This window comes from Mastomys coucha, unplaced genomic scaffold (genome assembly GCF_008632895.1).
Source record: "Mastomys coucha isolate ucsf_1 unplaced genomic scaffold, UCSF_Mcou_1 pScaffold23, whole genome shotgun sequence".
Taxonomy (NCBI): domain Eukaryota; kingdom Metazoa; phylum Chordata; class Mammalia; order Rodentia; family Muridae; genus Mastomys; species Mastomys coucha.
In genome coordinates, this window is record NW_022196906.1 from 44527487 (window position 1) to 44540377 (window position 12891).

The 12891-nt window shown below is 43.7% G+C and overlaps 1 protein-coding gene across 1 annotated transcript in view; it reads left to right on the forward strand.

Annotated features, from left to right (window-relative positions):
• The window catches only part of Plet1 (placenta expressed transcript 1), an 11097-nt gene extending 9674 nt beyond the window's left edge, over positions 1 to 1423 (forward strand). Inside the window, exon 4 of the mRNA XM_031344527.1 lies at positions 512 to 1423. Within this exon, the coding sequence (XP_031200387.1) occupies positions 512 to 768 (257 nt within the window). The 3' untranslated portion in view covers positions 769 to 1423. The remainder of the gene's footprint in view (positions 1 to 511) is intronic.
• Positions 1424 to 12891: the final 11468 nt, after the last annotated feature.

A 12891-nucleotide genomic window follows, 5' to 3' on the forward strand; every position in this document is an offset into this window, starting at 1 on the left:
GATGCCCTCTCCTAGCCTCTGAGGGCACTAGGGAATCTGATGCCCTCTCCTAGCCTCTGAGGGCACTACATGTATGTGATTCACATACAGACGGGCAGGAACACTTAACATGCATTTTAAAAACAAATAAAGTAAAACGAAGGAGAAAAGATCAGGGAGAACTTAAGGACAGAGGCTTCGTTACTTTTCTTGCTTAACAATCTGAACCTTTGAGCCGCCTACAGCTCCCTCCCATGGGTGGCACTGAAGAAGTGTTGATTAATGTTTGCTCATGATCTCTGGCTTGACTGTCTTAACAAGATTTTCATATTTGTGTGTGTGAAGGGCAGAGGTCAACATTTTGAGGTCAGTTCTCTTCTTCCACCTTTGCATGAGATTGGCGTCGGTGGCAAGTGCCTTCACCAGCTGAGCCATCTTGTCAGTCTTTAGCCTCTCTCTCTAGGGCCCACCCCCCTCCAAACAAAGGTCTGATGAAATTGTTTCTTTGATTTTTTTTTTGTTTCTCCCCCAGTAACAACCTCAACCCTGGCCTCCACTCCTAAGAGTTTTGAGACCAGCCAGACCATAACCATGACTACAGCTGAGAACACAGCCAAGACGACAGCCGACAACACAGCCAAGACTACAACCATGAACACAGCCAATACCACATCTGTGACCCCAGCCAAGACCACAGCCAAAAGCCTGGCCATCCGCACTCTCGGCAGCCCCCTGGCAGGAGCCCTCCATATCCTGCTTGTTTTTCTCATTAGTAAACTCCTCTTCTAAAGGAGACTGGGGAAACCAATCTCCCACCTCCCGGGCATCCTCTCGAGCTCATTTCAGGCCAGTGCTTAAACATACATGAATGAAGGTTTTATGTCCTCAGTAAGCAACTCCTCCACCACCTTGGACCACAGACCTGCGACGCTAGTGCGTTTGAGGGACACAAACGTTTGCCTGGATCTTTCAGGGCACAAATTCTGCTTTTTGTAAATACCTAGTCCATCCTGCTTGTAACCTGAGGTTCTGACTCTCAGTTTAACATGCTGACAGCCAATCTGAACTTGTGTTTCTTGCCAAAGTATTCCCATGAGCCTCCTGGGTTTTGGGGTGGGGAGGGGAATATCCTTCTTTACTTTCAAACTGATTTCAGATTTCTGGGCAAACCTACTCAGATTACAAAAGACTTACATGACGTATGTGACTGAAGGAAAAGGAGAAATGAGTGATAGTCCTGTGGCTACTAGCAGAGTCCCACTGTGCCCAGACCAGCCAGTAGATTTTGAAGGAAGTATATGAAAACCATGCCTCAGAAGCCAATGACAGGACACATGACTTTTTTTTCCTAAGTCAAATAAACGATATATGGAACAAGAATACCAAAATGTGCTAAATTGAAAAATAACCCTCAATAAGTGATAAAATACAAAGTATTACCTAACTTTGTTTTTAGAACTATGAATGAAATTGTGTGTGTGTGTGTGTGTGTGTGTGTTTTCAAGGACAGATACAAGGTTAATGTATCTCAGTTGTGTTTTTGTCCAGTCAAAGCTGGTCATTTCTTCCTTGATGATAATTTCTACCAGGAAATGGGCCAAAAAAAAAAACTTGTAATATTTATAGTATAATGTGAAACTAAAAAAAAAAAAAAAAAGGTTATTTCCAACAATAAGCCTGTAATAAGAAATAAAAGTTTTCCTTGAATAATTCCTTTTCTATACCATCCAGGCCACCTGCCCAGGGGTAAGCACCACCTACATCAATCATTAATCAAAATGTTCCTCAGCTTCAGTTCTCTCTTCCCGGATGACCCTGGCCTGTGCCAAGCTGACAAAAGTCTGACCAGTGCACAATGTGCAGAAGTTCCCTCATAACATTAGTCTCTTCTATGTGCTGATTCTGTTAGCTGCTTTCATGTGTGCCTCATGGGCAAGTCTCACCAAAATGTGTTATCTTGAAAGTCACCTGGTTATATTCTGTCCACTTTAAAGATAAGAAGTCTGAGGGGTCAGAGAACTTCCAAAAAACATCCCTAACCACAGAGCTAGTACCTGGGTACAACAGCCCTCCCTTGACCCCAGCTCTCTCAGGAGGCGTGGGAATGGACTACTGGGAAGTTAAGGGACAGTCTGGTCTGAGGGATACATAGCAAGACCCTGTGAGGAGGGAGGGAGGGAGGAAAGGGAAGAAAGGCCACAGAGATGGGGAGAGGCGGGGCAGGAACACAGACCTGCTCCAAATGCTTGGTTACCCATTCGTTTTCTCAAGGTTTTGTGTGGGCCCCGCCCTGTAGCTGGCTGACATAGGAGCCACCCCTGGTTCCAGAGTGTGGGATGATGGCAGTGTCATTCACAGCAGAAGCAGTAACTACAGAGTTAACTGTAGCACTGATGGATCGTGACTACTGAGTCAACTGTAGCACTGATCTATTGTGATGCCGCTCAGCCTATGTCTTTGAATTTCCAGCAGTATGTTGTTTTCTGAATGGAGACAGTCATGTCTTTCATGAACTTTGGTCCCTTTTAATCTACATTTCTGTGTTCTTTCAGCGGCCTTCTCTGTCTCCTTCTGGAACTCCAACTATAAATGTCAGTGCGTTTGCATCCCACACACAGTTCCTTTTTTTCTTTTCTTTTTTTTTTTCTCCTGCTCCTCAAACTAGTTCCTTTCAACTGACCTGTCTTCAAGCTCACCAATTATTCTGCCTCCTCAAATCTGCAGGTGAACCTCAATATTTTTTTTTATTAAAAAAAATATATATTGGGCTGGTGAGATGGCTCAGCGGGTAAGAGCACGGACTGCTCTTCCGAAGGTCCTGAGTTCGGATCCCAGCAACCACATGGTGGCTCACAACCACCCATAATGAGATCGGATGCCCTCTTCTGGTGCATCTGAAGACAGCTGCAGAAAATTACGCCGGAGCGAGCGGGACCTGAGCGAGCGGGGCCGGAGCGGGGCCAGCAGAGGTCCTGAGATTAACAGCAGCCACACACATGATGGAACACAGTCATCTGTACAGCTACAGTGTACTCATACACATAAAAATGAAATAAAATAAATCTTAAAAAAAATATATATATATATATTTAAAAAAAACGTTTACCTGTTACACTTTCCAGCTCCAAAAGTTCTATTTGGCGTCTTGCTAAAATATAATCTCTCTCTCTGCCCACCCCTATTCTGTGCTCAGAAACAGTTTCCTGGCTTCAGCTCTTGGTCAATGTTTCCATCCCGGCTTTAAGCACAGTTAAGATGTTGACATCAAGTCTTTGCCTCGTAGGCCCAATGGCTGGGCTTCCTTGGGAACAGTGTCTGCTTTGGTTTTTTTTTTTTTTCCCTTTGTAAATTTCTGTTGAAAACTGGGTGTTCTGAATATTACAATGTCTTGACTCTGGAAACCTGATTCGCTCAGTTGTACAACTGCTGTTGTCAACTGCTGATGGTCACAGCTGCAGACTGCATTCCTTGTGTGGTCACAAAATTTTCCTTCTTGATTTCTCAGCAGTTAACCGGTGGCCTTCAGAGATTTTGTTAAGTGCCGAACACTTCGCATTTTTGCCCCAATAGTTGTTCTGTGTGTTTGTTTGCTTGTTCTTTGCTGTTATTGTTATTAATTGATTGCAGGATTTTAAGAGTTTGGGCTAGTGTTGCCATCTTTATGGCTGGTGTGGAGGAGAACCCGGTACTTGGAACCTCTTGTTCCTTGGTTTCTCTTCTCTCTCCAGGTGCTTACTGGTGACCCTGCCGGCCCTGAACAAGTACAAACCAGAGCACTGTACATGAATAATCTCATCCAATCCTTATACCAAGCCAGGGGTGGAGAGTCAACTCCAGATTCCCAGCACTCCAGAAGCTAAAACGAGAGGATTGCCATGAACTTGAGGCCAGTGTAGGCTACATGGAACACCCTGGTCTACAGTGCAATATCTTGTCTCAAAACAAACAAACAAAAATGAGAGGATAGACAGACAGACACACACAGAGAGAGACAGAGACAGATAGAGACACACACACACACACACACAGAGAGAGAGAGAGAGAGAGAGAGAGAGAGAGAGAGAGAGAGAGAGAAAGAATGTTGCTCAGTCAGCAAGAAAATAGTGACGCTGGCTTTTAAAGGCTATTCTACCTCATTTCTGAGCCCTCCCCTTAATCAAGACACCCTGGGATTCCCGAATAGCTCTGAAATACCTGGGACTTCCCCCACCCAGAAAACAAAAAGCTCACCAGGTCAAATGATGAGCGGGTGTCCCTTTCTGACACACAAGCTGTATTCTCTGGCACTCTTTCTCCCAGGCCCCCACTGCTTGGTATCATCTCCAAAATAAACACTGGTGAATCCCGACCCAGCGAGTCAGGAGCAGTTTCGTATTTACCTTTCGTGGCTCAGACTGTCCTTCTGACAGGGTCAACATGAAAGTTGTGACAAATACTGACTTTGTCACAGGGTGCAGTCCTGGCAAGATAATTCTCTGAACATTCTTAGACACAAAGAAATCTGGGTAGCCAACTTCAGCCAGGCAGCTGACCAAGAAAATGGAATTAGGAAATCTGAGTCAACAGGCCTGACCTTCTGATACGCAGAAAGGTGACTGTAGACAAGCTTCTGTGTCATCCTCTGCCTTGTTTCCTATCTGTTAACAATGCTCAAACTTAGTGTCTCAGCTCTCTTCCAGATCTCGACTTGGGGTTCTCTGTATTACCCAATCTCATTTTTCAAATAAATAAATTGAAATTCGATTTTTATTTTATTTTATGTGTTTAGGTGTTTGTATAAGTGTATGTGCACTGTATGCATGTCTGGTACCTATAGAAGTTAGAAAAAACATCAGATCGGCCGGGCGGTGGTGGCGCACGCCTTTAATCCCAGCATTGGGAGGCAGAGGCAGGCGGATTTCTGAGTTCGAGGCCAGCTTGGTCTACAGAGTGAGTACCAGGACAGCCAGGGCCACACAGAAAAACCCTGTCTCGAAAAGAAAAAAAGAAAGAAAAAAAAAAAAGTCAGGTCCCTTGGAGCTGAAATCATGAATAGTTGTGAACCACAATGTGGATGGTGAGGGTGGGACCTTGGATCCTCTGCAAGAACAACAAATGCTCTTAACTACTGAGAGCTGTCTCTCTGTTAAGGCCTAAGTAACTCTTCTGTGTAGTTGGCCATTTTGTGCTGTTACTAGGAAACTTTCTCATGCCAAGTCGATTGTATAGTCTGTTATGTTCTGTACTTTGGTGTTCTTGGAAACCAATCACAATAGAAGTCAGGTAGAACTGCTTTGAATAGTTTCCCACAATGAGCTTGGATCCGAACCAACTGCCAGGCAGTACTTCCTATACCTGTGTACAAGCTTTTGTGGTTCTTGCTGCCCACAGGATGGACCCCAAATGGACCCCAACATAAAAGAGACACCTGCACCAATATAAGAAGTCATTAGAAATGAGGGTTTCGGTTTGAGTAGGGGTTAAGTAAAGTTTAAGTTCCCAAGACCTCCCTAGGAACCGACATCCTATTTGGCAGAGACATGTATATGAATAATTGACATCCTGGTTAGCAAATTAAGACACAAATGTTAGGCAAAGAAAATCTGCCACAGTTGAATACCCCAACCAATGAGAACAGGATAAATGTACAACAAAGGCATATTCCTAAGGTAGTCCCCCACCCCTAAGTCCTGATTGGTAGAATAACTTGGCACAGATGTTTGTAAATTTTAGTCTTAAAAGCCCAAAAGCATCTTGACTCAAGGTCTAAGTTCAGCTCCAAAATCTGACTACATCCCTAATTGATCAGTCTTGGGGTATGCTTTCAATAAACCAGCCCTGTTTGATGTCTAAGTGGTTTGTGCAGTGATTCCCAGACCCTAACACAAACCTTCAGTCTTAGTTTTAAAATGTAGACAGGGAAGATAAATAGATGTTACCTTCCAGCACATGTGACTGACGAACAAGGGCTACTGGGAGCTCTCCTACTTGGAGCACTCCTGCTGGGAGCTCTCCTGCCAGGAGCATTGCTTTAAACTGTAAAGCAGAGCCCCGGCTCAGAGGAAAGCATTCTTCCACAAGAGACATCACCATGGACTCAGGAGGCAGAACTGAAGCAGCTGGGGATCTAGGTAACTGCCATGCTTGGTTGTTCTAGGAAGCGGCAGAGTACGCGAAAGTTCTGCGGTCTGCGCATGGCAGCTTCGGGAATAGAGTCCCTTGTGTTTGTTTTTGTTTTTGTTTTTGTTTTTCAAGACAGGGTTTCTCTGTGTAGCTCTGGCTGTCCTGGAACTCACTCCGTAGACCAGGCTGACCTCGAACTCAGATATCTGCCTGCCTCTGTCTCCCAAGTGCTGGGATTAAAGGCGTGCACCACCACTGCCCAGTCTGGTTTCTTATTTGCACTCTGGCTTCCAATTCTCCTCCACTGGATGTTCACAGCTTGCAAATGCACGCGCGCACACACAGCGGTGAGGAAGCCCACGGGCAGCACCTCAGCCACAGGAAGAAGAGAAGACAGTCATTCACTGTTCAACCTTGTTTTCCCACATGAGCACTTTGCGTATAGTTTTTTGTGTTTTATAAAATCAATTGTTTTCAGTTATTAGGAACAAAATCATCTACACACCTAAAGGATGGAAAGAAAGAAAAAAGACCAAGACCTTCCAAACTCAATTACTTCCAAGATCTTCATAAAGACCCTCAAACTAGGTCAACAGACAAATTATTATATCAATAATTAGAAAACCTAGAATTGTGGATATTAACCCCTTTTTTTATCTAACTTAATGCTAAGATTACAGTGCAGCACCATATTAGGCTACTTTTAAAATAAATGTTTAAGATACTAGTAATTAAGTGAAAATCTACTCTTTCATAAGACAGGTAGCATGATTTTTTAAAGATTTATTTATTTTATGTATATGAGTGCTCTATCTGCATGTACCCACATCTACCTGTGGGCCAGAAGAAAGAATCAGATCCTATTACAGATGGTTGTGAGCCACCATGTGATTCCTGGGAATTGAACTCAAATCCTCTGGAGGAGCAGGCAGTGGTCCTAACCACTGAACCATCTCTCCAGCCCCAGTGTATGGCAACATGTTAAGTGGTAAAATAAAAACTTCTGTAGCCATGTGCGTGGGTCCAGTCTCATTTACCTCTTATTAGTTGTGGGACCTTGTAGAAGTGATTTAATCTCTGTGTGACTTGGCTTTGTTGTATAGACAGTAGTAGCCATCTAATTCACTTTCTGTGAAGAGAAAGTGAAGTTATACACACAAAACACCCGAGACAGTGGCTGGCATCAAGTGTGCACCATCCAAATATTGCTATTTGATGCCTAAAACAATATCAAAATAAATACTGATGGACAAGACAGCCAAGCATTACAGACAATATAAATGTGCACAAAACGGTATCTGGAACAAGAGCCAAAATTATAAATGTGCAACTTTTCGAGAAAGTAGCTACTGCAGGACTTTGTACCATTGTCCCTCCCTCCAGCCCCAGCTCCACTTCTGCATTCCCATTTCTAGGCAGAATGTCTTCCAGATGTCTGAGTCGGCTCCCAGCTCTGTCCTATTGCAGAGAATTCAAAGAGTGGATAATGGGGAAGGAAGATTAAATTGTTCTATATATTTAAGAGCTCACGTGGGAACAGGGGGACAAGGAAAAAGAGCAAAAGTAGACTTTGGGCTGGGTATTTTGGAAACTGAGGCACTGAGTTCGGGTCCATTGAGGAACTCCAGGGACTTCTCAGAGGCTGGTCACGGTTACAGACTGCAGCTCCCTTGATACCCTTCCAGGGGTACAAATGAAGATGAAAATTATTTGACTTCTGATTGCTGGACTGTTTTTCCATGGATATAACTCAGTATATCTAGCACATATGCACCATCCCACACTGATTTTATGTACATTGCATCCATACAAATAGGTATGATGTGATTAGATATGTACTTTTGATAGAAGTGGGAAATAAACCAATGTATGCAAAATCACCATGTTCGTTTCTGTTTATACACATGACTCATGTAAAAATAACTGTGGGCAAAAGCTGGAGCCCAACAAACTCAAAAGGCCTTTTGAAGAAATAAAATATGCAGGTAATACATATTTAAACATCTTGGAAAGTTTTTAAATAGTCATTTTAACTGTTGTCCTTGGAAAGTGTGCATGTGCACGCGTGTGTGTGTGTGTATGTGTGTGTGTGTGTGTGTGTGTGTGAGAGAGAGAGAGAGAGAGAGAGACCATCCACATACATATGAGAGAGAGAGAGAGAGAGAGAGAGAGAGAGAGAGAGAGAGACCATCCACATACATATGTTCAAGCTCGCTCATGTTTTAAGCAAAAGAGACCCGAGTTCAACCTTGGTTCTTCACTTATGGGATGACCTTCAGCAAAATTCTGAACTTGGTGAGGTGAGGTGGTACACTGTAATTCCCAAAGTTGGGAGGGAGATGCAGGGGGCTCAGAACCTCAAAGCTGCAGGACACCCTGCCTCGAAAGAAAAGGTTCTTATACTGCTTGAGGCCCCAGATTTGTCAGTGAACTGGAGATGAGTACTACCCTAAAGAGATGAAGTGATTAGCTGAACTGTAGCAAATGTACCGTGGAGGGCACAATTCTCATTCACAAGCCATGGTGCCAAATCCCGAACTGTGCAACTATGGGAACAGCACAGTCTGAAGTGGGAATGAAGTCATGAAACTCTGCTTGGTTTCCTTTTCTTTACATTGTATTTATTCTGTGTGTGCATGGTAGTAGGAAGTCCTTGGCAGGTGCATGGACATCAAAGGAGAGCTTGGAGGAGTCTATTCTTTCCTACAACCACTTGGGTCCCACAATGTGGGGTCCTGAACTCAGTGGGGTATTGAACTCAGGTCATCATGCTTGGTGACAGGTGCCTTTACCCTGAGTCATCTCAAGAGCTCCCTTTTCTTTCTTTTTCCATTTCTCATGTGTATGTTTGGGAATCATCCCGGGCTGCTCTTACTAATTGAGGTATTAGCCACTAAGGAAAGGTCTTACAATCAAACCAAAGCTCACCGATATTGCTAGTCCCAGCTTGCTTCCAGATGGGCCACCATGCCCACCTAGCACATGGGATCTGGAACCTGAAATCCAACCCTCAAGCTCGTCTGGTAAGCACTCTAATGAGCCACTCCACCCTAAACTTCTCCTTAGAGAATGGAACTCTAGGATAGAGGAATAGCTCAGAGGTTACTTGCATTGACTGCCCTTCCAGAGGAAAGGGGCGGGGGATGACTCTCAGCACCCAAATGGTGGCTCATAAACATCTATAACTTCATTCCAGGTAACCTGACACCATCTTCTGGCCTCCACAGACACCAGGCATACATATAAATATATACAGGCTGATACTCATACACATACAAATAAAGAAGGCTGGAGCTCCTGCCTTCTCACTAGCATTAGAAAATCACCAAGACTACCATCCTTGGGGGTCTGTAAGCAAAGGCGGCTGACCAAGCTTACTGAACAATGGACACATCTTTGCTGGCCATGCACACTGTCTTCAGCCCAGTACTCTACAAGACTCCCTGCTCTCTCTAGGCCAGAAATGGAGATCATCCAGGGCTCAGGCTGAAGCAAACCTACAAGGACAGCTGGAGGAGAGCTTGCCATCACCACCGCTGAAGCCCTTCCCCTGGATCCCTCTGTAAGAGGAGCCGGGCTGCTAAGGCTGGTGTGGGTGTGAGGAGGGCTGTGAAAGAAGAGAGACTGAAAACTCCCCGTTGGTAGTTTCAACTTGAGGAAAGAGGTTTGACTCAGAGCGGAAATGGAAAACTTCTAGGAAGGTAAAGGGAGCGGGACAAATAGGTTTAAAAGTAATCTTTCGGGGAGGGGGGGGACTGTTCTCTGAAGTACAGAAAAAGTTACTTGATGTCCCAAATGGTTCTCAAACATCTACCAAGCCAGGGTCAGCCAGGTTTTCAGAGATGGCAGATGTGTCTATTGTTCAGTAGATGAATATAGTCAGGCCCTGTGCCTGTGGGTCCTACAACCAAGGATTCCACCAATGACTAATCAAAACTACCTTGGCAGGGAGGGGCTGCATCAGTTGTGAACATATCCAGGCTCACTAAACAAAACAGTGTAACAGCTACGCACCAAGACTTTTGTATTAGGTATTACAAGCCTACAGATGACTTAAAGTCTATGCAAGGATATTTATAGGTTCCATGAAGTGCTGGGCCATGGCTGAACCATACAGATTTTGGGGGGCAGAGTCGAGTTTGTATTATATTCTGAAAGTAAGAGGGTGCCTCTAGAGGGCAATGTGAGAGAGAGCACGCAAGCTGAGAATCATGGTGGATGTGTGAGCACCAGGAGAGGAAGTCGGATCCGCTGGAGCTGGAGTTACAGGCAATTGTAAGCCTGTGCATGAGTGCTAGAGATCACACTCCTCTTCCAGAGGGGAAGAGAAGCATGTGCTCCTAACCACATCTCTCCAGCCCCCGTGTCACTCTTAGGAAGATCCTCTTTAGAAAGGAGTGTGAAAGAGAAACAAGTGAAAGCAGACTAAGAGGCAATGTCAGAATCTAAGCAAGAAAGAATGGCGGCAGGTTTTGTTGTTTTATCTTATATTCGAAACAGGGTCTCATGATGTGACCTGGCCTGACACTTGCTGTGTAAATGAGATGGGTCTTGGCTCTCAGAGAACTGCCTGCCATTCCTTTTGAGTGCTAAGATTAAAGGCGGGCGGGGTGGGGGGTGGGGTGGGGTCAAGGACAACATCCGGCTTTCTGACATGAAGAGAATTGGTGGTAGTGGCCTTGGAAGACTGGCAGACAAGGAGAAATTAGAGCCCTGTGTTGGGAAAGGATAAGCCTGACACATCTGTGAGATATCCATCTGGAGTTCTGTGCTCAGATAAAAACAATAGATAGAAGGAACAGGAGAAAAAAAGAAAGGAAGAAAGAAAGAAAGAGAGAAAGAAAGAAAGAAAGAGAGAGAGAGAGAAAGAAAGAAAGAAAGAAAGAAAGAAAGAAAGAAAGATAGATAGATAGAAAGAGAGGAACATCTGTCCCAATATCAGGAGTAACTGGGGCCAGTGGGACCCTGGCACACAGGAACTCTGCCACAGGTTGTTTGCAGTCTCTTTGTGCCAGTGCCCTAAGCAGACCTTGGGCGCAAATTCTGCACCCAGTTCCACAACACCCAGAGGAAGCCCCACTCCCAGGAGCTCTGACACGCCCAGGATTCTAGGATCAGAGGCCTGTGCCATAAGCAAACCTTTTTGAGTCCCATAATTCCCAGAGGAAGCTGTACTCCCAGGTGCTCACGGGATCCCAGAATCACAGGATCACAGAGACAGCTTGACTCTTAGGAGTTCTGACACAACCAGGATCACAGAAGGACAGGCCCCAGTCAGATTTATCCAGGGCAGGTAGCACTAAAGATAACCAGATGGCAGGAGGCAAGCATAAGAAAATAAGCAACACAAACCAAGGTTACTTGGCATCATCAGAACCCAATTCTCCCACCATAGCAAGTCCTAGACATACCATCACACCGGAAAAGTAAGATTCGGATCCAAAATCACTTCTCATGATGATGATAGATGACATTAAGAAGGACATAAATAACTCCCTTAAAGAAATACAGGAGAGCACAGGTAAACAGCTAGAAGTCCTTAAAGAGGAAACACAAAAATCCCTTAAAGAATTACAAGAAAACACAATCAAACAGGCAAAGGAAACGAACAAAACTAACCAGGATCTAAAAATGGGAACTAGAAAAAATAAGGAAATAACAAAGGGAGACAACCTTGGAGTTAGAAAACCTAGGAAAGATATCAGGAGTCATAGATGCAAGCATCACCAACAGAATACAAGAAATAGAAGAGAGAATCTCAGGGGCAGAAGATACCATAGAAAATATTGACACAACAGTCAAAGAAAATGCAAAAAGCAAAAAGGTCCTAACCCAAAACATCCAGGAACTCCAGGACACAATGAGAAGACCAAACTTAAGGATAATAGGTATAGAAGAGAGTGAAGACTCCCAACTTAAAGGGCCAGTAAATATCTCCAACAAATTCAAAACTTTCCTAATCTAAAGAAAGTGATGCCCATGAACATACAAGAAGCCTACAGATCTCCAAATAGACTGGACCAGAAAAGAAATTCCTCCTGTCACATAATAATCAAAACACCAAATGCACTAAACAAAGAAAGAATTTTAAAAGCAATAAGGGAAAAAGGTCAAGTAACCTATAAAGACAGGCCTATCAGAATTACACCAGACTTCTCACCAGAGACTATGAAAGCTAGAAGATCCTGGGCAGATGTCATACAGACCCTAAGAGAACACAAACACTAGCCCAGGCTACTATACCCAGCAAAACTCTCAATTACCATAGATGGAGAAACCAAGAAATTCCATGACAAAACAAAATTTACACAGTATCTTTCCACAAATTCTGCCCTACAAAGGATAATAGAGGGAAAACAACAACATATGGAGCAAAACTACACCCTAGAAGAAGCAACAAAAGTAACCTTTCAACAAACCCACACGAACATAATTCCACCTCTAACAACAAAAATAACAGGAAGTAACAATTACTTTTTCTTAATATCTCTTAATATGAAAATTAATATTACCAACTTGTCCTAATCGATTCAAATTCAAAAGTATGAGGAATTGGAAATTTGTTGGCTATCATCTGGTGGTCTCTCTAATTTGGTAATTGGAGAAATAGGTCCAATATTGTACAATCCATATATACTTTCTGCTTGTTTGTACTTGAAAGTGTCTTGCCGGGTACCACATAATGGTCTTGAAACCATGCTTCTCCTATCTCAGCGTCTCTATTAGTAGGATTGTTTACACGATACTATGGCTTTCAGAACAGCTTACATATTTCAAAATTATTTATGCAGCCAAAAGAAAAGTAAACAA